This window comes from Lepisosteus platostomus, chromosome 6 (genome assembly GCF_059453375.1).
Source record: "Lepisosteus platostomus isolate fLepPlt1 chromosome 6, fLepPlt1.hap1, whole genome shotgun sequence".
In the NCBI taxonomy this organism is placed as follows: Eukaryota; Metazoa; Chordata; class Actinopteri; order Semionotiformes; family Lepisosteidae; genus Lepisosteus; species Lepisosteus platostomus.
Window position 1 is genome coordinate 64,803,280 of NC_142616.1, and position 26,136 is coordinate 64,829,415.

Genomic DNA, 26,136 nt, shown 5'->3' on the forward strand with positions numbered 1-26,136 from the left:
TACGAAATTTACTGCAACTCAAGTCTTGCAGGATTAGGCAGGAAGTTTCTGGGTGGAAAGGTCATCTGAGCCCAGCTGACGCTGTCTGTGGGCGTTCTGAGATGTACAGTTAGTAGAAACACATGTGAGAAGATGCCCATGACACTGTATGGAAATGGAGTGTTAAGTGTGTTCATCAGAGTTCCTAGCTTTGTTCATTGTGTAAAAATATGGAAAACAAAGCCCAGTGAAACTGAGAAACAGATGGCAGTGGAAACTCTTCCTGCACAAGCTGCTGAAAAAACAAACATCATTGAAGAATCAAATGAAGCGACTGTGGGTGTTTTTGAGACAGGGTGCCTAGATTCTGATTTTCAGACACCTGCAGTTTTACGAGGGCTGTTGAGCTCACAATTCCTTTCTCTTCCATTTGTCTGGTAATATGGAAAGTGCTGATAAATATGGAAGTCAAGAAAAGTCTGAGAACAAGGAAACATTTAAGGGGTCATATTAACTGCTTTTGTTTCATGAAGAAAAAACAAAACAAACAACTAATGTAGATGAGGCTTCTTTGAAAATGAGAAGTCAATTGCTTAATCTTTCCTTGTTGTACATTAGGCATTATTATTCTTGGAGTGAACCATCAACACCTCAAGAATTCTGTAACAGCAAACTAAAATTGTTCATACCGTTCCGTGTGGACAGTCTGTTTTACTTCTAGATCTAAGAAAAAACAAAGAGACACAAGGACTTTATAGCCACATTTATTGATTTAGCCAGTATGACTACCTTTACACAGACACAGTCTCACTAGAGGACATAAAATAACATTACTTTGGATTAGTCTGGAAGTAATACAATAATACCTAATGTTACTTTTTCATTTTTTAAACACAGTTTTACATCATTGGAATCATTTTCTCCTCATCGCTACAATTGCGTCTTTGTTTTCAGATCTGTGTAAAGGTTGCATGGCTGGAGAACATGCACATGACATTAACTTGAGATCAATTTGCCACTAATGGTAACACATTAAAGTAATACAGTACTGCATGACATCATTTCAAATAAATACCAACATACAGATGAAGTAATTATTATATAAATGTATCAAATTCCCATATGGATCAATACTGTAACAGATTATGTCAATATAAAGTCTGCACAGCTAGTTATCTCAATGCTATTGTTTCCAGCAAACAGAAAACTTTTCCCTGCTTAAAACAGCATTAAAATTGCACTTAATTTAAAAATAACCTTTCAGACCATATCCATGACTTGATATTTTTAGTGCCTCAACAAACTGAGCCAATACAAAAGCCACAATATGCTTGTTGATGCAAACATTGTTTTCTGTTTACTGAAATCACAACAGTTATATAGGATGTAAAAACCAATAACTTTTTTTAAAAAAAGGAAAAAAAAAACAAATGCTTTCATCTTCCACATTTGCCAACAACACCAATAATAGCACGTGACCTTCACCATACAAAGCTATAGATACGTTAATATTTGAAAGAGTACTCTATCCTGCACCCTCAAATGTGACTAAATATTTTTTTTTGTTCGATAGGAGGCCAAAGTGATTACATTTGGTTCCCAAAGTTCAATAAAAAACATTTCACGATACCCCTGAATTTGCAATTCTGCATGTTAATGGGATCACTGACCAACAGAATTCAATACAATTTCTATGACCCTAATTTAAAGACTATGTGTATACCCATGCAAGATGGGGAACACGCTTTGCTCTTATTGCTCCTTAATTTCTGTCTTTTGTATCTATGATTTGTTACTATTCATTTAAAAATAAAACTAGGATTCTCCCTTAAAATTATGAAAGGCACTACTGGTAAGAATGAAAAAAAAAAAAAACAAGGCGCTGAAATATCACACCCGAATCACAAGGTCTTCTAGGATTTCCTTCTTTTATTTTTTAAGCACACCTAAAATGTACCCAGATATGGTACAATAAACAAAGAGAGAATGAAACAATTCCAATTTGGAATTCATTTGGAATACTTGTAAAAAATTCTGTTCATCTGTGATCCCGCCTGAATCTTAATCCAGAAATTCTGGAATGGAGAAGGTAATACTAATCACTTTATTATTCATGGTTTTCAAGCTCCTGTTACGGTTTGAACCAGAACATCAAGTTTCTCCTTGTTACTTTGAACTATTCCTAAGAATAATAATATGAAAAACCCCAGAATTTGCTCACCCTGGATTTTGTTTAGAACATGGCAGTATAACATCAGTAAATAATAACAACAATAAACACAAAAACAACAAAGCTTATTAATTACTAAGTACGAGTCAATTAATTCACCATAGGTCAAGATAGAGCTCTGGTTTGTGATACGACTGAAGTGAGAGAAAATTACTCCTAAACATGCATATAAAGAGGGCAACTCAAAATAAACCAATGGAAAAAAAAAATCTAGTAATATTAATATAAAAATACTCACAAACCATAGCACTACATACCTTTCCTAAAGACCTCGTACAACAAAAAATCCAAAGTGAAATACCAGTATATTAAAAGTGCACAGGTATAAACAATGTTTGAACAAAAACACTGAATAATTGCAATACGTCTTGCTGAGAAACAACCCCTTCGCTCTGATTTTGCAGCCAATCTACGTCATGGTTTTTGAAGGAAGGTCTATTTTTCTGCAATACTTGTGAGCCTCATCTTCCTGCAGCAGCAACTGTTTGGTAAAACCACGCCTTGTCCATAATTCCATGCCATAGTGAACATGTACTATTGCAGGAAAGTCTCCGATTATAGTTTAAAAATTAAGTTCCAAGTGGTTTCCTTTAGCGCTAGCGGACGTGACAACAGACTAGTTATGGGTCGGTCTAAGACACAAAAGTCAGCAGTACAGCTGCCCCCTTTGTTGGCAACTCCGTGTCCAGGATCTACTCAATCACTGGAAAAATTAAGAAAAAAAAAACAACAAAACATCAAAATTAGTCAAATAAACGTCAAATTGAGATAAAAAAATTGAAAACTGCTTACAAAAAAAAAACCACACACACACACCGGGGTTCCAAAGCCAGGTTAGTCAAAAATAAGAAGGGCAAAACCTGTTAGTTTTACACAGCCCAGAGCAGCCATCATTTTAAAGGCCTTTTTTTTTTAAAAAAAAAGTGCAAAAGCCTTAAAGATTTTGTTACGAATGAAGATTACCAGTCAGTGGATAGCTTGTTGCAGGAAGCAAATAGCTCACAAGTACCTGACACCTACAGTATGCTGTACATGCATAAGAGAATAGCGCATCAGAGCTTGAGAACATTAGAGTGGACAGTCACTCCAACGCCATGCAGGTCAATATTTGCATGCAGGCTGCAATTATAATGAGGAAACAAAAGTGAAAATAAGAAAATAAGCCAAAATAAGGAACCTGCAAGCAGAGGTAGGCAGTGGTTTTCATAAGTCTGCATGCTGTGTCCTGCTCATAGACATCGAGCTCAAACTAGACAAAGATTTTTAAAATCATATTTCTCCCTCTCGGTATCACGAGCTGAAAATTTGTACGAATCTACGTATTCCACTGAAAATGACAAGCCCATTTTAAAAAGGGATCTCAAGCCCCACTTATAACCAGAATCTGAACCAACTGGTAATGAGGTTGTTCAGACTCCTTCACTCTCTCTAGTTTGAATCGGTGCCTACTGCATGGCATACGCAGGTAACACTAGACATTTAAAAAAACAAAGCTGTACGTTTCTCAAATCATTTGAACACCACCATGTAAGCATTTGCTCAAGAATTCCCAAATATTATTTTTTGCCTTTTATTATGAGCGACAGTTTATTCTGTAAAAGCATCACTTCAGGGAAGCCAATAGTATCCTTTTTATTTACAGCTTCCTGACACAGTGGAAGCAAATTACAAAGCTGCTTCTAGATGGAGCAAAAGTGATTAGAACCACAGAATTTCAAACGCCTGGTTCCTTCTTCTTCTGTGAGGCGTAGCGACAGGCATTTGTCATTTCCTCACAATGCAATAACAAGAGGGTAAAGGCCATTGAGAGTAATGCAGCATACAAGGAAAGCAGTAGGAATACTGAAGCTGTTTTTTCTTCCAGTCTCTTTGTGACTACACATTTCAGCTACCTCCTTTTTTTTCAGAAGAAGCTGGAAGAATTAAACCTGACCATGATTGCAAAACAATACATTATGTACATTAAAAAAAAACATTTTGATTTTACCCTTAAACCCTGCTTTTTAGTAATATAAAGCTAACCATCCAGTTTATAAAGACCATGTGAATTAACAAACAAATATGCCTGTGTCCTTTTTAACTAGCTTGCAGATTAAAACTTTTATCACTAACAAAAGTCAGAACAGTTTCCGCCTTTACACACCGATGACGCTGCAGTGAAGAAGAATGAAATTTAGAGGCAAATTCGTCATCATAATACTTTGGAAAATCTTTTAAAGAATGTTTCACTTGTACGGCTGGGCTTGAGTGGATTTCGCAAGGGCCAAAAGTGAAATCCAGCTACTCAGCGAACTCAACTGGGAGAGAGCTCACACACACTTCTAGAGTATTACCTGATGGTAATAACAGGGTATTTCCATTCTACTTATAGGAAGGGAGGCGTTGTAAAGGAAGCAAGCTGCTGACAATCTAAAAGAAATGGTAGTCAAATGAAGCAACAGACAGCATTAGAAATGGCTTAAAGAGCTTCGAAGCTGTCATTAGACAAAAGGAAAAAATGCTCACGCAGCTTGTTTTGGAAGCAAAAGGGAGAGAAAGGAAAGAGGATGAGAGACTTATCCTTATCACACAGAAAAAGGATACAGGGCTTTACAAAGATGCAACATGATTGGTTTTACAGGCACTTCCATGAGTCAGCATTTTTTGAAAGTAAAAATCATACTAATGTGCCCTTTTGTGCTCTTGCAGAATACAGATTTCCATAAAAAATTGCTATCAAATCTACATCTTATTTGCTCACAGTTTGTGGATTTCATATCAATTACGTTTATATGATTATTTCAGAATATTTAGGCACCAAATTGGAAGTGCACTTAATTTTGATTAAGCTTGATTTTTGTTCGATTTTTCCTGACTGGCTGTCCCAAAAAATGCCACATCACAGACCGAGTCAGGGGCAAAGCCCTACCTTTTGTGCAGAAGCTTACAAAATGCTTTTTGTAAAACTAGCCTTGAAAGCTTCTGTCTTTATAATGTAGAGCCCTGTGATATCAGCTTTTGTGTGTATAACACAAGAACTATACCTTGTACAGAAATGTTAATATTTTAGCCAAGCAGCACTAGTGACATTAATACTGAAAAGCATTGCATTGCGACTCTCAAAAATGCTGTAGTGTATCAGTACAGTAGAGGTACAGATAGAGACATACTGTCCAGAATTAGATTTCTCATTTTACCATTCATCATGATTAATAAGCTGTCAAACTGGAAAGGTCTTTGGAATTTTCAACCAATTGATCTCATTAACATGTTGTCACAGAACACTACACATTTTTTTTAAATCAGTTCTCTTCCAGCTTTTAAGAGCTTTCAGTTTTTAAAAAAATCGGTCACTAGCCTTTAAGCTTTCTCCAACAAGACAGGATTAATTTGCATATTTCTCTAATGTAAACATGTGCAATATTGTTAGCGAACACCAATAACTAGAGCCCTCCAGGCCTGCTGAGTCTGGAGAAAGATGGGCTGTAACAATCCGAAAACTTACTGTGCTCCTTCAAATTCAGGATAAAATATTTTTCAGCTTTGATCAGTTTGGGGAGGACACTAAATCTCACACTATCTTAACATCATAGCCTTCAACTATTAATATGTAGATATACCAAAACATCTTAGTTTTATATGCTCCTTTCAGACAATTCATGAATTTAGGACTCGTGTTAAGATTATTCCTATTAACAGTTCATATAATATTAGATGCCTACCATTCTACTGCTGCAGTAGAAACAACTAAGAGAAACAAACATACTTTTTCACGGGAAGTCAAATTATTCTTAGTTCTTCAGTTATAGTTCGGAAGCCAAGCTAAGATGAAGAGCAATTTCATCCGAGAAATGTAAGTTCTCGTAAGCATTACAAGGTGTCTTCTATTATTAAATCAACCTGAACTTGAGACAGACGGCACTGTGCTTCCCATCTAAAAGTGATAAAGGAATCTGACAGGTCCAGGGTTCTGAAAATCAGACTTTCCCCAATAGTAAGTCAATGGAGACCGATTCCATGTGCGTAGAGTGTGTATATTTCCGCTTTGTTACAGCCCAGGAGAAGAGATCACATTTGTGTAGCACAGACTGTGACCAGCAGTGTTCGCCACAGGCTTGGAGGGGGGGGTTCGGGGAAGGACATCTCAGCAGAAAGGTTACTAACACCAGCGTTAACAGCCCCAAACTACCAGCCACAGAAATGCAGGTTACATTACGCGTAAAGCTACTACCTTCACAAACGTTATCATAAACCCCTCAACATCGAAAGCCAACGCAAAACGATTTACTTGGAAGGAGCTATCGTCGTCATCATGCCGTACATCGCTACTAACAAGGTCACTGCATTCCCGTACACTTAACACCATCAGCGCACACAGCGCGGCTTAAACTGCAAACCCAACACAGGGGTGCAGTTTGACCGCTAAGCAAACGGGGCTTTTGCGCCTGGGTGCGACGGCCAGCGGTGGCACCCGGACAGGCTGGGGGGGAGGGGGGGGGGCGCCCCGGAGGCCGCGCCCTCTAGTCGCAGTAGATTTTGTACTTCTCGCTGCAAAAGACGGCGTTACCGAGGACGGAGCTGTCGGGCCGCACGGCGCAGGAGTGCGCGTGACTTACGTGGGGGTCGGCCGGGGCCGCCTTGCCGCGGGCGGCGGCGGCCTTCCCGCGGCCCCCCCGCCGGGACTGCTCGTGGTCGAACTCCAGGTCCTCCAGCCGCTGCGTGAGGGCCAGCTTCTGCTGGATGGCCATGCGCAGCAGCGAGTTCAGCGTCTTCTTCTCGTCCTCCGCCGCCGCCAGCTGCCTCTGCATCTCGTCCAGCTGGGTCACGTACTCGTCGCACCTGCCCCGGGAGGTGGGGGGGTGGAGAGAGAGGGAGAGAGGGAGAGAGGGAGAGAGAAAGCGCCCCCGCACAGGTTAGGCTTATCCCGCCACATTACACAGCCAGCAGGGGTGAAAGGAGGAGGTCACATCACACAAAGTATTGAACGAAACAATATTTTAGCGTATCTCCTTATTATTTGAGGTTCTCCTGCAGTCATCTCGCTCTAGACCAGGTGACAGGAGAAGACGCTGTAACAGGAAAGGATGCTCAAGAGATGCAGCATTGTAGGGAATCCTGTAATACATGTCAGTATTGGTGGTCAACATTGCTGCCTCGGAGGTCTGGGGCCCTGGGTTCAATTCTGGACCTGAGATGCTGTCTGCGTGGAGTCAGTATTTCCTCCAGGTGCCCCGGTTTCATCCCACGGTCCGACAGGCAGGACAGGTTAATGGGCTTCAGGGAAAATTGGCCCTGGTGTGAGTGTATGTTTGTGTCCGTGTGTGCCCTGCGATGGACTGGCGTCCCGTCCAGGGTGTACCCTGCCTTGTGCCCGTTGCTTGCTGGGATAGGCTCCGGCGCCCCCACAACCATGTATTGGATAAAGTGGATGGATGGATTATGCCTTTGGAACAAATATATAAGCACAGATAAGGCAATATTTCAGCACGAGGCACACATGTTAAAACTCAGAAGAAGCCCTCAGTTGTGACCAGGCTTATCCAGTCATTCAAGATTAAAAAAAAAAGGATCAAAGTACCACTAGAGGGTGCACTTGAATCTTGGAAGAGGGTGCGCTTGAAAGTCGCCTTGCATTTTATGAACAAAATTCTTCGGTTATTACATCATACGTCTCCAGCATAAATCCCCCCTTCACAGACGCACACATGCTCTCTGCGCCTACTGAACGGCACATTTGTTATATGAATTCAAACAACTGCATAGATGACAAGGCTTATTTGAAGCAAAAGCACAAAGAGGTTATTATTAAATTTAAGGAACTCAAAGTCATACTTTGAACACAAATATCAAGTCCTGGGATTCAAAATGCTAACAACATACAGCAGGACCACTTGAATAGCCAGCTGGATTGATGACTCAGCTTTACTTATTGTAATACTAATGAATTCAACAGTTGTTACTATGCTGGTAACCAGAGATGTTAAAGGACACTTTAATAATAAGATATTCAATTTTTATACAGCAAAGGAATCAATATCATGTATTTTACAGTATACCTACATAGGATGAAAGCACGCTTAAACCTGTCCTTAAACCTACAGTAAATGCCAATTCTTCATGAAAGCTTGTTTTTATTTCAAATGTAGAAATGAAAATCAAGGAATCCTTTTCTGTCAACAGAATGGGGGATGCAGCAAGTACAAGCATGAACGATTCCAGAGCAAAATTAATTCCAAGATAAAACATGGGCCAACCTGAAATAATTCAAAACGTACACAACTAGGCTACAGGCATTTAAAAAAAAAAAATTGAAATTATGAATCTAGGAGAAGGGACCGGAAGAACATAATCCCAGCAACAATATTCCAAAGAACCAAGAGCACAGTGTTTCAAGAGGTTTGCTCCTGGGCTTCAGTGAGCTTTATCTAAAATACAGTCACATTCACACCGTTAGAGGGTTCCGCTAAGATACACATCTTAATGTGTAACCGAACCTGGCTTTGCAAGAAGGTGTGGTGTGGCTCCAGCTGTCACTGCAGTCTGTGGGGAACAAAGAACTCATGCACCCCTTCCCCTGCGGAGCAAGACAGCAGGTGTGGCTTCGCGGGCTCTGCAAACCGCAGTTCCGTTGGCAGTTTTGGTGGGTATTTTGTTTTGTCTGAGGTGCGTAGTTCTCCTCAAGAGGCATGCCAGCGACTGAGAAAAATTAATATTTCCTTTCTGCTGAGGGGCAGATAACAACTATCATCCTGGGTGGCATCAAGGTCACACAGTGGGGGGGTTAATACACTGTCTTTTTACCTTCCATAAAAGCCAACACTCAAGTCGGGCTTAGGATTCAGATTTAAGGAGCTTGATGATCTCAGTTAACTGCACTGTGATTCAGCGCAATTCACCACAGATCTGGGAAAGGCAATTAGAGGGGAGTCGTGTCCAGGTTCTCTTATGCTCTGCTCTGTGGGAAAGCTGCAATTGTGTTTGCCACATGAGTGCCACATTCTTTAAAAAACAAGGCTTCAGTCATGGACTTCGGTTGCTTTAGCTCTCTTTGCACAGCTGCATTTCTGATTAGCGAGTGCTTAGAAACTTCTATATAAACCTACTATGCTGATGCAATCCACATGATCTCTGCTGCCCAAGGAAGAGGAAGAAATCATTATCATAGCCTTGTAATTTCTAAAACCATAAACATGTAGATTATACCCAAATTCTGTAGGAGAATGACTATAATCCTGAATAATTATCCGATATACCCCTTTTTGAACAATTCATGAATTTAGTATTCTATGCATTTAATGGTTATATGAATACTTTTTTCACATGCTCACCCTTCTAGTCTTGCTGTAGAAAAAGCTGCAGCTAATCATCAGAAGCCAAATTCATCTTAATCCTTTACAGTTATAGTTTGGACACTAGACCAAAATTAAGAGGAATTTCATCAGGGAATCTGAGATGTGGTAAGCATCCTGCGGTCTTCTTTTTTATTAAATCAACTTCAGTCATCAAAGACAAACGATTTAAGATTTGCTTTCATCATAACATGATTAAGTGGAAGTCATTTCAGTGTTATTTACGTTGATTTAAATGCCATCATTTTCCCCGAAGAGCAACTTGTTCCACTTTTTTATCTTTGGGAAACAGATACACATTTTGATGTTAGTCATTTTGGTTAACCCACAAACTGCCTTCTCCTTTAAGGGAAGGAGGATTTGAGGGAATATCCCACTAGGGCTTTAAAAACTCAACTTGTGGAATTGTCGATTTTAAATCTGAATTGAAAGATGAATAAAATAAAATCCAATTCCTGCTTAGGGACAGCTAGACCCGCTCTATTGACAACTTGTGTGGTGGTCACCCTCTAGAAGCTTCTGTAATCCTGAGACCTTGCTGGCAATCACAACCTCACATCGCTGACTGGTGGAGGTCCAGAGGAGTAACGCCTGCTGTGAGGACATGACATTTTTCATGAAACCTCTCCTTTTCAAACTCCAAAACAGAACAGAAGCTCTATAGACATGGGGATACGTGCCTGGAGAGCTCCTTTGCATAAGTAAATTCAACAAACAGGGCAGATGAGGAAGAACACAAAGAGAAATTAATACACAAAGGGGATTAGTAACACCCCATTTCACAGATACCTTTGTGTGATGTACTCCCTGAATCAAGACTTGTTTCAAGATGGGTGGATGTCAAGGAAAAGGTCGGAGATTTTCCCGGGAAAAAAAAAACTTGCTCTTTTCAATGGCCTAGAGATTTCAATGAGACTCCTTTTCCCATGACAAACTGGGGCTACTGAGACACAAGGAAAGTGGAGGCTGAGGCCTTTTGTTCAGGAGGCACGACCATTTCAAGGAAACAATTGCTGTATTGAGCATGTTGTAGACGTCTTTCACCCCTCACGCAACGTCAGAATAATATTCAAAGTGTGAGAAAATACATGACATATCATCTCAGTGAAGGTGGAGTATCACTTGATTCTTAAAAATCATACAGTGCATACATCAGATGGCATATTTCTCTTAAACTTCTCCATGAACTTGGGTAATACACTGATAAATACAACAAATATTTTTACCTCCAACGTATTGCTTAAAATTAGTAATGACCATCAAAAAATACGCAAACACATTACAAATACACAAATTAAGTAGACCAGTGTTAAAGCAAAAGATCCTGTTCTTATTGCAGGACGACCAGGGTTTCCTTTACAATTCTATAATTCCACATGCTTAATAAAAGGTTATTTTCTAGGGACTCCTGGTGTGCATTACAATTTTGCCCTCCTAGGTAATTAAAGCAACATAAATACATTCAATTGAGATAAGCTACAGTCCTGATGAAATCTACATGATCTAGCTAGGGAGCTACTCCAGCCCAGAGAGGAGCACGAGACGTACAAGTGAACGCCAAGCCAGAGGGCCCCCAAACACCACAGTCACTGAATTGCTACACAGGAATCCAGGAGAACAATTACAAGCCCCGTATGTCGCAACAAAACCATCTGCACTTGCCTTCATAAGATGGTTTTGGCCACTCAGCCCCTGATGCTAAGACACTGCGAAGTGCTAGAATCGATGGTATCCTTCTGACAGGCAACTTCAAAAGAGTTTGGCTAACTCATTTTCTGCTTCAGCTAACCCTCTAATTATAAGTTTTTTTTTTAATAAGAAAGCTGCCAAAGCAAACAAATAGCTACTGGATGTGAAACCGTAAGACCTTAATCTATTTGCCATTAACTTTCTTTTCTTTCAGAAAATACAGCGATCAGTAGTACTACCTGAAACAGTGGATAGCAATACACATGCATCGCATTTTATTTCAATACACCAAAACGACATTTTCTCCTTCCAACATAGTAAACACACACAGAACACGTAAACTACACTCTTTATTACATTATTAACCTACAGCTTTTCTTCATTAAGATACAGCTGCAGCAAAAGTGAGTGAAGAATTTACTTGAGTTGACAAAGAAACGGTCATTAGGACAAGACAATGTGTCATACATATAGCCCAATTCAGCCAAACAAAGCAGGAATAAAATCTGAATAAAATCAGTTCGTGTTTTTCTTTAATCAACAACATATATAGGCCAGTGTATTAATTAAATGGCTAATTAAGATGGCCTCTGGTCTGTCTCATGTCTTGTGCAAATTTAATAACCTAATTTCAATGTCTAGGAATTAATGAGGCACAGGATTAATACACTAAACTGGAAGTATGAGGACAAATGAGGAAAAAATGGCTTCTGTTTGTACTGGGATATAATTATAGCCAGGAGAGACGAACAGCCACATAAAAAATATTTGCATTTAAAAATCTACGTTTATATGACTACCCTTATTAAAAAGGCATGTGGCCATTTTGAGACAGTATTATTTGGAACCATGAAAACCTTCTCCTACAGACACATGCACTTGAATCCCAGCTAAATCAGCCTCTGCAGTCCTTCCCAGTCCTTTGCCTTGTAGAGAAAGATATATACTATGTCAGTTATGTCCTGAGCTGCATGTACAAGTATCGACAAGTCCCAGAACTCTGCAGCATGGTATTAAGGACAATTACACTTTCACTACAACGTTTATATGTTCTTGGAATTGTACATGAACCATTTTCTCAGCATGCTATTTGTGGCTATATTAAAGGTCAGGAAATTTGCTTCATTGGTGCTGGCAATTTTTAAAGCTTATACCGGATTCTGCCGATATTCAAAAACATGTCGCTATTTGTTACTCCCTCATATCTTGGTTATCTTTGTAGGTGCGTATGAATCTGCGCCTATCCATTGGGAGCAGCAAAGCCCACACACAAAGCACATCCCCTTAGGAGAGTGGATGAAATGTGCTAATTCAAAGTGAATTTGAACAAGGCAAAGAAAGCCTCCATTGAGACCACACAATCAGATGGTTTAGTAATTAATAGAGCAAAGTCTCACTTCTTTTGCCTCATGTATGCGAGAATGTGAAAAGTCCTTAAACTGACTGTTTCAGACCCAGGACGGAGAACAGGAAAAAGTAAGTTTTTTAAATAGGGGGTGACTGCTGTCCCACTGCTACATTGAGACAATGATATCATAATAATTCAAGCATTGTTCAAAGAAAAGAATGAGTTTGCCATTATTTATGTACACAAATACAGTATACAGAAAATAACAATACCCCTGGCTGTAAAATATATTGCTTTCATTATACATGAGCAATAACTCAGTAGTTACTTCATTTTATCATTAAACTTCTGCACACTTGTTATATTAAACATGGCATTGAAATTCTGATACTTTCATTCTTGATTAGCCCCTCATCTCAAACAAAGAGACATGTGCTTAATTTATGTTCTGTCTACTCTTAACTACATTACATTCCTGGGAAATGTCCCTAAAATAGCAAGAATATACCCTGGGGTATCAGAGCTTTGAGAAAAATGTAAACTAAGGAATATTCCACTCCCGGGAAAAAAAAGATTAATGGGTGTGCCTGGTGTTTTTCTCCATTTCCTGCTTGAGAAATTATAAGATGCTGAAAAGAAGAAATCCCTAGGTTTCCCTTGCTAAAAGCAGTCTGAAAGGTCACAGAGTCCTGTCAGAATCCTGTGGACACGCATTTAAGGATTCAGCATACACGTTTCATCTTTGGAGGAAGGAATGTTCGTTACAACAAAATATAAAGATTTAAAATAAATACAAAATACAGGATATAAATACAGCTTATAACAGCCTGTAAGTACAGTATGCCAGGAGAAATTGTTGCCTTTTTTGCTACTAATTCATACTGCACATTCACCAAAAATAAATGTTTGAATTGGATTTGCAGAATGCAGCGAATAATTACAGGGCATGGCCTGTTCATGGGAGCAGCCTTGCCTTTACATGTTGGCGTGTAATAAAATATAGCTTGGGTGGTGTAATACTGTGCTTTCATGCCATCAAATATTTTATTTTATAATCCAGTAATTACAGCCATCCTAATTTAGAGACACCTTGTACTGCCAGCTGTCGGACTACATGAATAAAGAGCTTCAGGCTTTAATTAGAATTGCAAAAGTACAAAATATAAGGAAAAAAATCTCCAAGTTCAGATACACTGGCATTAGATAAGTGTATGCCACAATCTATTTTTAAATGTCTCCAAAGTCCTCCTATCATTCTGCAAACAAAGCACTCCATGTAATCGAGATGGTGGATCTGAAAATAGTACCATCACGTTAGACAGTAGTTCTGCACTGTAATGAAGAAAGTCGTGTCATTTTCAAAGCAGCTCTCGAATGTCTTCCTCCTGATCAATTAAAGATATGCAATGTTTGCACTAAAACTAAGTGTTGCAGACTGAGGAATCCTGTATGGATTTAAGACAAGGAAGAGATTTTGCATTTTTAAAACACTCCCCTGGTTAGTATCACCTGTGGGCAAATAAGACCAGAAAATCACGGTCAACGACGAGGGTGGGACACCAGTCCCAGCTAGGTATGGCTCTTCGCTCAGGACATCCAGGTAGTATCACATTGTGTCCAGACTCAGTAGGCGTCACTCTCTGCCAGATGTCACAGACACACAGTGAAACTAAGCAGACTGCGCCCCAGACAGAACCTGCCCTGCTGCACTGAATTGCTTAGACAGATCCATTAATTAGCTTCACTGCAAGACTTGAAAAACGCTGTCATGGAGTTGGGATTACCATATCCAAAGTCCTTCAAAGTATTGGGACAGCAAAGTCAAAATATTATTTTAAATATTAAACTACTGTGTAATGTTACTTACTAGTCTTATTTTTGCTTTTCAGCCCCAATATTTTTGTAGGTGCTCTATATCGGATTTTGCTTATTTCTGTACATTTAGAAAAAAATAGCCGATATCGAAATACTTTGTGGTTATTATGTCTTTTGATGATAAAGGTGATAATAAAATAGACAATTTCAGAGGGCTACAGGAATCAGATTTTTAACAATTCCTTCCATCCACTTTTACATGATTTAGTTTTGAGTTCTATTGATTTACCATTTTAAAGAAAATAAAACTCAGAAGAAAATCAGAATGATCAACTGTTCTTCAAACTGTCTCCGCCTTCGCTTGAACCTTTGAAAACAACTAGTAAGTAAAGTTTCTTCTCCACAAAAAGACTTTTGTTCTTTTTACTGTACTATAGCTTTTTCCTACTGCAGATATTTTTTGCCAATTATATTTAATATTTTAATGCAAAAAGCAATAGTTGCAAACCGTGGCCGGTGTATTAAACAATACAACAATACGAAAGAAGAAGAGCATATAACTGTAGTACAGTAACTATCACATGCAATTCTCTGCATACGCTGCAAATGTTAATTCAAGCAAAGAAAGTATTGAAGCAGAAAAGACATGCTGAGAACTGCCATTGGACACAGAACAATTCCTGGGCCTGAAACCGGCAAACATTTCAACAGGTAGCAAGGAAAAAAAAAAGATATTCCAAAACACTAATAATCTGGCACTGTTTTATAGGTCTTTAAATTTATGCAAAATTAAACGCAGCCACTTCTGGAGGTTTAATAAAGTAATGGAGGGCACTTTCTAGTTATGTAATAATCTTTATTTTCTAGAGATTAGACAGGCTCAAACCATATCTCTCCTTCTTGCAGAAATTGGGGAGATTATCTCTCGAGCAGTGAACTAAGCTCATCAGATGTTGAGATGCGGAGAAACCACGGATTGTATGGTCGTTTTTCCTAATGTAATCATGGAAGAGCTCACTTCAATTTCAATCTCTCTTTGCTGAAATAATAAGGCACAGAGTGGGTTGGGCCTTAATATCCCACTGCACTGTTGGCTTAGTAAGAATCTCACAACATGACTTTCACCCCAGACAGATACCCAGCCCTTACCTTGTGGCAAACATCGCCCTGAGAGACGAGAAAGTAGCAGCGTCCTCTTTGAGAGCCTTCAGCTCGTTGCGTAACTTCATCATGGTCTCGGTGACCATGGCCTTCTCGTTCTCATACTTACTCTTCAGGTTGGCCAGAGCCACCTCTGCTGTCTGGAGGGCAAGAAAAGGGAAGAAAACCGTTCCTTTCATAAAAAAGTCAAACGTAAAAAAAAAACTAGTCATCACTCCAGAACTAGCAGAAGTTATTCGCTTGAGCAAAATCCAAATCACTGCTTGCTTACTTATTTATTAGGAGTTTCAAAATACAAAATGATAAATCACATGTAATATGAATGTAATCCATGACCACATTGACTACGTCCATGGTGGCTGTTCTAAGCTTTTTATCTTTAACGTTTTTTTACACCTTTTCACCTTTCATCCACCCTAATAATTGACAATGCTGCCTCTCTGCAACAAACGGTATCATGCTTACAGATACAAAGAATGGACATTTCTGTGAAACAGAAAAAAGAGGCACTTCAGGTGTTCAGGTTTTAAGATCACCCAAAGTAACCGCTGTTGTTGGGTCTATTTTTGAACTTCTATGATGCTGACCAATTCAAAACTAAACACACACGAATGAGTGAACTGTGACTGACCTGCTTGTTCGCCTTGAGAACTGTTCTCAGTGTTGCTATTTGTTCTCGTTTGGTGCTCAACAAAGACTTGAGCTTCAGGATTTCCTCCATACAGGCTTCCTTGTCTTTGTCCACCACTTGCCCCAGCTCCAGTGTAGCCATCCTCTGCCTGGAGAGCTCTGTGGTCCGATCCACTGCTGTCTGCAAGTGTTTGATCTGGTCCCGGATGATGGCAACCAGGTTGTAGATGTTCATGGGCTCCTTACGCGGATCTGAGACCGGGGATGGAAGGGAAGACACCGGGGATGGGATGCTGTCGATGTTTTCGTTCTTTGCCGACTCGGGGAAAAGGCCTTTCGTGAGCAAGATGGGTGAACGGCGACCCTTGCCCTCCGGACTGGTGCGCCCCCCCTTGCCTTCCTTGTAATAGTCCAGCATGACCCTGTTGGGTGTCTCATTGTTGCACATGCAGACGTGGTTATAGAGGTTGGCCAGCTCCTCACTGAAGGTAACCAGCTCATCCTGCGCCACGCTGAGGCTGCCCTGTGTCTCTCCGGCAACATCGCTGACCTTCTTTAGCTCCTTCTCCAACCGTACCATCTGGTCGCGGTCCGTCCGGTTGGTCTTCTCCAGGCTGGTCAGCTTCTCCGTCAGCAACTGTACCTCTGTCTCCAGCCGGCTCTTCTCCTCCTCGTACTTGGACTCACAATCTTCATACTTAGCCTTGACTGTCTTTAGTTCCTCTTTAAGATCCCCAATCTCAGCCATGGCCACCTTGTACTTGCACTCCAGGATCTCCGGTCCATTGATGTCCACCTCATAGTAGTCCCCGTCCTCGTGGCTATCCCTCTCCTTCTCATTGTCCAGGGCTGACTGGCGCTCCTTGCTTGCCTGCAGCTTTTTCATGGCATTGAGGTTCTCCGTGAGCCGGCTCACTTTCTCATGCTGCTCCGACAGAGCGCCTCTGGCATGCTCCAGCTGCTTCTGTGAATCCTGAAGTGTGGACAGAAGATTCACCTTTTCCCTTTCCACCTGCAAGAAAACAGGAATTAAGCATGGCCATTGCACAGAGATGGGAGTCTGACTATCTCGCACTCCACAGTATCTACAGTAGAACAAAGTACTCAGGTGAGAGCTACATAAGACATTCCAAGCAAATGCTGCAAAAGGCAGAATCTTTTGCAAGTAGTAGTGCAACATTAAAGATCAGTCCTGTTGATCTAAATGGGAAGATGACATACACTTAAGAGAAAGCACTTGTTTTCTGATTGTAATACCTTGATGTAGCAGCTGAGTGGATAAAACATAAGTTTGAATTAAAAAAAAACTGAATAAGACATGTAGAGAGCACATTTGCACCCTGAGGAATATTTGTTTTGGACCTGTGCTGCCAGCGATGGAAGCAACAAGATTTCAAAAACTGATAGTGGTATTGTTTTGTCTGCTGAGACTACCTGGATCCAGATAACGAACAGAGCACTAATATCTGATGTTTCTGTATTCCAACTTTTCTGCTTTCTCTCTTAAATGTTAGCAATATAATGCAATTTTAAAAACTGATTTAGATACACAATAAGATAATATTGCTGTGTACTACAGAAATACTAGTAATCGTCCCTAAATATCAGAAGTATTTGGTAGTCAAACATGTAGCTCTTTTAATTCCTGTGCAGGCACACAGCCTGATGCCAAATCAATACTGCTGCCTAACATTTTAATGGCCTTTTCTGCCATGAGCAGGGATGTAATTCTCTGTAGTGCTGATGTGTCACCTCACAGCTGTGTACCATAGCTGAAATTACACTGCACAGTAAAAACTGGGAAACGTATATTATGTTTGAATGAATGCATACAAACAATTTAATTTAAATCAATCACAATGCCAGAGGAAACTGCATAATTGTTCTTCAGAACCATCACTATTTTATGTGAAAGCACTTCTAAGAAAGTAGTACAGAAGAAGCACAGAAAGAAAGAAAGCTCCATTAGGGAGCATTGGAAAATGAATCAGAACATTTTGTGAAAGCGTATGAATTCAGGAAATTAGCTAATGTTAGCTATTGAAATGTCATCTGACAGAAATTTTATCAATGATCCTCTACCACATCACAGTGCTCCTAGAAATTTCCCACCGGGCAATTTTTAATAACAGTCCTCCTTGTATTGTAGTTGTGGTAGTTAACAATTTGAGCAGCTCTAAGTACTCTATAATACGTTTTATACTTATCATTTAGTAATGATATTGGTCCACAATAACAATTCTTCTAAATGTACCTGCAATGCAGACAAAAGTGTTGTATTTCATTCAGTGGAAAATCAATGATCACCTTGAACAGTGCTGCTAAAATAAACTGCCAATCAAATACAAATGTAAAATCAATATATATGCTATAAATAATAAAAAGTGTCTTTTAGGGCAAGAGACCATCAAACTGCTCAATCAAGGAACTGGAATTAACAAGAGGAACATTATTTCCATCTTGAGGGACCCCTCCTAGGATATGTTTATTTCTGTTGATACACTATTTTCACATTCAGTTCTCTCATTGCATTTTTATACGGTTACTGTTCAATGTTATCATTAACTTATTCTTAGCTTTATTATAAACTTATTACTGAGGGGGAGTGATAGTCTAAGAAGTACCAATTGGAGATATTTTATGAAATTAGAGAGGTTTTATTTCTATTCTAAACATCACATATACTTTTCTATTTTTGATAAGCAGATACAGTACAGTATGTTGCTAGGACCTCACCAACTAATAACCGAGATAAACCTGATTGAAACAGAAAGGGAATTCGGCAATGAACATTTGAATGGATGACAGCTTTGGGATCAATGAGTATTTAATAGAACATCAGAGCTGTCAAATAATTATGAAGAAGATTGCATTACATTTTTTGTTTTCCAATGGGGGTTGCTTGTGGCGCAGCGAAGCAGTTCACACGGTTCGTTAATCTATTCAGCTGTCAAACGGAAAAGCTTTATACTGCAGTGCACAGTAAAGAACACTGCAGCCTTTTTTCCCCACCTTAAGTGGCTCATATGCATTTCTTTAGCTACGTCCACAAAAAGAGCAGAGGGTTTAACACTCCAGAGTACTATTAGCACATTGCTCAGCTATATTCATTCGAAGAGCATTTCCCCAATTTCCAATTTTAGCTTTATTTTTTTTTCTACCCTAACCTGCTGTTGTCTTTCAAATACAAAGCAGGGATAATCTCCAGTTTCCAGCCCCACTGTAGAAAAAAAAACCCTTTTAAAGCTTTGTATTACACTTTATATGTACAGGTGATATGGATCATTGTTTTCTCTAAAAACTGGCACTTGTGTTTCCCATTTACATAGGAATATGAGGTTGTTTTGATTGCAGCTGCCAAAGACAATGTTATGGTAAAATCAGATATTACACTACTGGGGACACCAGTGATTTTCCTATTGTGTCAAGAGCCATGAGCACACTCTCTTCACAAGGATCCCTCACATCTAGGAAAGCAGAACGGATCATGATTTTCTGACAGATGGCACATCAGAGCCCTGCACACCATGAAGGGGGTGTTTCTGCATGGATTAGCTCGAGTTCTCCTTAACAGGATTTATTTCTGTGACCTAGTGGTTTAGAGGTAAGAATGGTACTGTAAGGACAAATGCATTATCTTTGACTAATTAAAAAAGAATTGGCATGTATTATACCTACTGGTACTAAACTCTGTGATATCAACACCAGTTGTGTATATCAAACATAAGTCAGAATGGAAATGAAACAAATCCAAGTGCAAAGACAAGTTCTGAGTTCAGGCTGCACACTTGCTGACCTGGATCTGAAACCCTGAGAGAGTTCTGGGAGGGATTTTGCATTTGATTTGCCATTGAATAACTTAAGAGATCCTCTGATGTTTAAGAAAAAGGCATGATGAAACCGGCCTGAATTCCCTACCTGCATGAGCTGCTGTTTAAGCTTCTGGATTTCAGAGATGTTGAGCTCGCTCAGGAGGTCATTAACCAGGCTGGGGGCAGGGGGGAACAGCTCGTGTTTCTTGGGAGTGGACGCCTTGTTGTTCTCGCCATTGGCGATCTTGCTGAAGGAGGTGTGGTCGTAGCCATTGAGCGCGTCGTCGTTGTTGGGCTCCACCGTGTCGTCGCTGAACTTGAGGCCGTCCAGAGAGATGCTGAGGGGACTGTTGTACATGGAGTCGCTGATGTTCATGTAGTGGGACAGCTCCTTACGGAGGTTGTTCTTCTGCTCACGTTCGGTTTTGATGGTCTCCAGCGCCTCGGCCAGCTGCCGCTCGGCGATCTCCTTCAGTCGAATGGCGTCCTCCAGCTGGCTGTTCAGGAACTCCGTATCCTCTTCCAGGCGGCGGATCTCATGTTTCAGGCCTTCGAATTCAACCTGGATGCAGGGAAGGAATGCAGAAAATGAAACAAATATCCCCAATAAAATCATGCTCTCACACTGCTGAAAAGAAAGGGTCCCCAGATAAACTGTCATGTGATTTATGGAGAGATTCATCTCTTACCCACTCTGTTAAGTTTTTACTCCACTCTCCACTCTAGCTGGAGTTATCACATATTTGAAATTTGGAGTATTTTAATTCACACACACTGATGCTAAGCAGAAAACGGGCAATTTCAATAATTCAGAAGAGGATTTTGCAATAGTAAAAGTTAATTCATATTCGTGTCCCCTTGTCCAGTGTGATGCCCTTATACATAACCTCCTACTCAGCAAGATCCTACATTGGTTAAGAGTGTATAGGTAGCAGTTCTGTTTTTTCAACTAAATATATGAGGCTAAGAAGAAAATTACCGAATATAACCAAACTAAATTTAGAGATTTTCTTGCAGACACCACATAAAATGAACATAAAAAAAATCAGCTTGTACTAATGTTACTGTTGTACCTTGAGTGAGGTACTTTACCCCTGTCCACCCAGCAATATGAATAAGGAACAGAGATAGCTGGGGATAGGACTGGTGTCCCATCACTGGGAAGGAGGAGAAGTCTGCTTAACAACAAGGCTAAGGTAAGCTCTTGACCAATGGACTTTTGTGGCTTGTTTATGAACTGCCTACCTACTCTAATACGACATACTGTAAATATAGTGCCTACAGAGTGGAAATTGTAAGGCACTGGGTATATAAGGCTACAAAGTCCTGTAACTGACAGTTTACAGATGTATTAAATGTACCAACAGAGACAAATGTGAGATCTATGAGAGCTGAAGTTCCACTCCATACTTTTAGGCAAAGCATGCAACTGCTGCTTTAAAAAAAATATTTATAGCAAGTTTAAATGTATACATATTGTAATTCTCAGTCTCATAAAGGCTGTGCAGGAAGGTCATCAAGCTGACAAGCACAGGAACACTGGGCAGAGTGTAGCCAGTTCCTGCTTTCTCTCAAACCTTTATTGCTCAATTAGAATGTAAGGTGTAATAACAGAAGTCTTTTCATGCACACAACCTTTTAATTGCTTGCCTGTAGTAATTTGAATGCATTCTAATAATACAGTCCATTACAAAAGAAAAAGTGTTTATTATTGAGCTCATGTAGTGCATGAAGGCTCACTGGTTTACAAATGCAGTTTTTTTTTTAACACACACTTTCAGAAAAACAGAGACGTGATTGCGTGAATTCCAATTCCCGTTTGCCATCACATCTTCACTCACTGACCACCCTCCCAGGAACTGAATATTCAGGTTCCCCTGCAGCTCGCCGAACGTTCTTCTCGGGCAAGGGGGCCATGACACCTAAGAACGGTCTCCACCTTGCTAATGCCACCCACCTGGTTCTGTTTGAGGACGGAGACCTGTTTCTGCAAGGAGATGTTCTCCTCCTCCAGCTCGGTGTAGTCCTGCAGCAGTCGGGCCTCCCTGAACTTGTACTCCTTGATGTCATCGCGCAGACGGTTCCTCTGCAGCTCCACCACCTGGGTGTTCTGCAACACAGACAGGAACAGATTGCGGTCAGCAGGCCCCCAACAAGGCCTCGCCGATACGCTGCGACTCAAAAGGGAATATTGGCTGGAGCATTTGGCACACAACTTCCACCGCTGATGCACAAAACGCCAAAGAAACACAAATCGAGAGCAGATGGGCCAGATTTATGAGTCAGAATTACAGGAACTTAATCCACACACTTCTCACTTGATAAATAAACCCATGCATAAGCCGCCCACTTCATTGCAAAAAAATAATCATCTAAATAAAACTATTGTTGAAACAATCTTTCTTATTGAAATGCTGAGTATGTTTCTTATTGAAACATAAGAAACGGTATATTTTGCTGGGTTCTTTAACAAATTCGGCATGCTGGACTATTAGTCCCCATTCCTCATATCAGCAATTATCACCTGATGGGCTTCTCCATTTACAAAGCATTACCGAGATATTATCTTCACGTTAATTAGATAAGTACAATCACTCTGATGCACAACTCGAAATGAACAACCCAATATTGACTTTTCAGAATTAAATCTCCATGGCAGCCGATTGTAAAATCGGCTGTTATTAATTATTAGTTAAAGTGCAGAGCAGATGGCACAGATTTGACATCAATTATCCACTCTGCAGGGATGGCAACATCAGTCTTTGATGACAGCAAATTAATAATTTAGGACTGTCAGTGGGTAGGGGGCTGTGTGGAGGGCTTAGGGGCGATTCTGATCTGGTACTCATCCAACTCCACCTTCATTTCCGTCAAAGCAAGAGAGAGTAAAGACAGGTAAGTGAGGCTGTCTGCCTCTCCCTCCGCCGAGTGCCAGAAAAGAAGAGGCCGAATACCTCCACTTCCAACACAACGAGTCGAAGACGGCAAGCAAATCATTTCACCTGACAACAGCAGTCGACAATCAAGAGCCGGACTGCAAGGGGCACACCTCCAGGAGTCTGCAGTGAACGTGTGCAAGGACAGTAGACAATATGTAAGAAAGAAGTCAAGGTGAAAGGTCAGCAGGCAGAATGCTGCCAGCGATGTAATGCCAGAGGCTGTTGTCTGTATGGGGACAGAGGATTCATTTCTGTGGGACACCTAATCCAATAATGTTAAAGACAAGCTGCCACGTAAACAACAATGCCACATGTCTAGACCTCCAAAGATAAGAAAACCATTATCTCCAATCACTCTGGTGGCAACCTGACTGTCTTGAAAACTCATCAGGAGCTGAAGGTGTACCAACTGAGCATCAACCCACCACAGTGGACTGATTACATCATCTCATAAGTGGTTGAATCTCTTGCTGACATTTGGACAATACAACTCAGGGCACTGGTGGCAGCAAAGGCGATGTGGATTACCGATTGTACAGTTTGCTTTCTAACAAACCAAAGGGAGTTCGCAAGACAACGGCTGGACGATCAATTTCAATTAAAAACCACACAAGGACCGTCGTCCTTTCACCCAGCCAGGGTCAAGAAATGCAATTAGAGGGAATGAAAGGAATTTGTTGCTGAAGACTCGCCATATTTTCCCTCATTCAAAAAGACTGCCAAGAAAAGCTTTGGGAAAGTAAACTCACTTTAAAATGTCTTTAGCTCAGAAAACCTGAGTTTGTTCACACGGAGCTACCAGTGACCCAGCAGGTCTGTATAAGTGGCCTCTTTTGTGCTCATACAAAGATGAAGGCACATCAGCAGTTCCGTTGGTAAAAGACAAAGTATAAGACATTGCTAGCAACTTGATGAAGTGTCTTTGGTGTTGGCATTACAAATAAAAAGCCAATTGCTATGACCAATTCTTTGCCGAGGTCACCAGCTGTTAACTCAATGCTAATAAGGTTAGAACGAAGAAACAAATCCTATTATAATAGGTTAGTCTCTCTGAGAATGGGCTTGAATGCAAATCATTTGAATGAAACGAAGAAATGAAAGAGAAATAAACAGGAATTGACTCTCTACATCTATTAGAATGATCATGCTGCCTGTGTGTTTAGAAATAATGTAAAAATCAATCAGAGCTCATTCATCATACTGCAATTAAAAGCCTCATACAGACATGAATTTAACTTCCAAGCAACTGTTAAAAAGCTGGAAACCAAAATCTCTGTAGGTATTTCAAAAAAAAGAGTTAAATAAATACATCAGATATTGATTGAACAGACCTTACACATAACTGTAATGCCATGATTTACAGTACTTTTAACTTTGGTTTGATGTATTGATTTCTTGAGCAATAAACAGCACAAAACTAAAGGGATACAGAAGGCTCATGTTCAAATCCCCTTTCCTATTTGTAACACAAAATCAAGGATGGATAGAATTATCAATTAGGAATACCCCAGTGACCTTCCTCCCTTGGTCTGGACATTTCCAGCAGCAAGAGGACAAACCCCTTATTTTACTCCTTCCCAGAGAATCCGGATACAGGCATCCAAAGGGATGATTAGAACTCAGAACGCAGTCTGGCTTTGTAAACTGAGCTGCAAATTATATATCCATTTCAATCTCTACTGCTTTTTCACTACAAAATTCTTTACCCAGCTAACAACACAACGTGGTTTCCAGAACAGATACCAAGGAAAAGATGTCTTTATCTCCTCAGCAACATAACTGAAATGAGCGAGGATTTAAATGTGATCCCAAAGTCACTCAACCTTCCACAGTGTACAGAATAACTCCAAAATACGATACTGCCACAGTGACTGAATTAATTTAAAGATTTTGCTAATCCAGACATCAAGACTACTGAGGATTATAATCAGAAATTATAAGAGGGTTTTCTTTGTAAAATCATCAACAAAGTCCTGATTGTCTTTTGCATTTACAGCAGTTTGATTAAAACTGTCCAGAGGCCTAAGCCAAATATTTTTAACCATGGATATCATCTTCAGTAATTATTATGACTGAATTAGAAAGGAATTTTCTATGTGTTGTTTTACAAATGACTAGCTAAAACTTTAAGGCTGACATTTTTCACCAAAAACGTAAAAGGGTGCTTTCAGTGGTAGAATGATTTTTTTACAGTTCATAAAAAGGTCTGAGACCTATCTGCCTTGACCATAATTACAGCAAACAGCACTTTTACAGTTGCCAGTTGGTAACAGCAGAGTTGTGATTCACCACAATGAAATCCATGCAGACTAACAGTCCGGTGCATTACATGGAAATCAGAGAAGCAATCAGTAAACAGAAAATTTCAGTTAACTTCACACCAGCCTGCTTTTAGTCTTCCTTATCACAAAATGAAAGCAATGACTACCCACCTTTTTACAAGTCAGGAATATTTTATGTTATTTTCAAAGACTGCTGTATTTTGTGCACCTTCAAAACACCATTATATAAACGAGAGGTAACTATCATAAAGAACATAAAGATGACAGCGTATTGGAATCCTTACAAGAGGTATAAAAATAAAAATAATTTTACATATAAGATGAAAGCATGTCTAAACAACAGAAAAAAATCTAATTCACTGATGGTGTGAGTGAAAGCACCTACACAAATGAAATATTGGACTACAATGAACTTCACTCGACAAAACTTTTAATATGTTTCACTTTTCAAATTCTAATCAGCTCTATTACGAAACAAAATGGCAAAGCTGCAGTGATTTTTAGTTTTGTAGTAGTCTGCCTGCATGGACTGACTGGGCTTAAAATAAATGAAGAAGAACAATAAGACATCATCAGTCATGCTGGTATATGTCGGAATCAAGGCTGGTCAAAACTATCAGCTGCATAAAAATATTTTTTTTACAGGCTTGAAAATCACAGTTGTATTTCACATCACAAAATAAATGTCAAGTTAAGGCTGGAATTAAATTCCCCACTAAAACATCTGTACAGATTTTCTTCTCAGAAACATTACTGTCCACAGGGACAGGACATTTCAACTGAGTAGAAAACATAAAAAAATATTTATTCAGCCACCTCTCACTGAGTGGAAAACATCCTGAGCCCTAGACGCCTGCCATTCCAGTGACTGCAGCAGAGTTAGGAGTGCATTCTCTAGGGAAACAGCAGGTACAGTTCTAATA

General features: G+C 39.9%; 1 protein-coding gene across 2 annotated transcripts in view; it reads right to left on the bottom strand.

Annotated features, from left to right (window-relative positions):
• Positions 1-727: 727 nt before the first annotated feature.
• The window catches only part of LOC148662135 (protein bicaudal D homolog 2-like), a 65,772-nt gene continuing 40,363 nt past the window's right edge, over positions 728-26,136 (bottom strand). Inside the window, exons 3-8 of one of the 2 annotated variants that reach the window (XM_088636939.1) lie at positions 21,950-22,102; positions 20,099-20,554; positions 16,182-17,192; positions 15,539-15,690; positions 6,805-7,027; positions 728-2,912 (exon numbers count right to left, since the gene is read on the bottom strand). In XM_088636939.1, coding sequence (XP_088493065.1) covers positions 2,910-2,912; positions 6,805-7,027; positions 15,539-15,690; positions 16,182-17,192; positions 20,099-20,554; positions 21,950-22,102 — 1,998 coding nt within the window. In that variant the 3' untranslated portion in view covers positions 728-2,909. Of the gene's footprint in view, positions 7,028-15,538; positions 15,691-16,181; positions 17,193-20,098; positions 20,555-21,949; positions 22,103-26,136 lie in introns of both variants that reach the window. The other variant, XM_088636938.1, reaches the window with a different exon arrangement.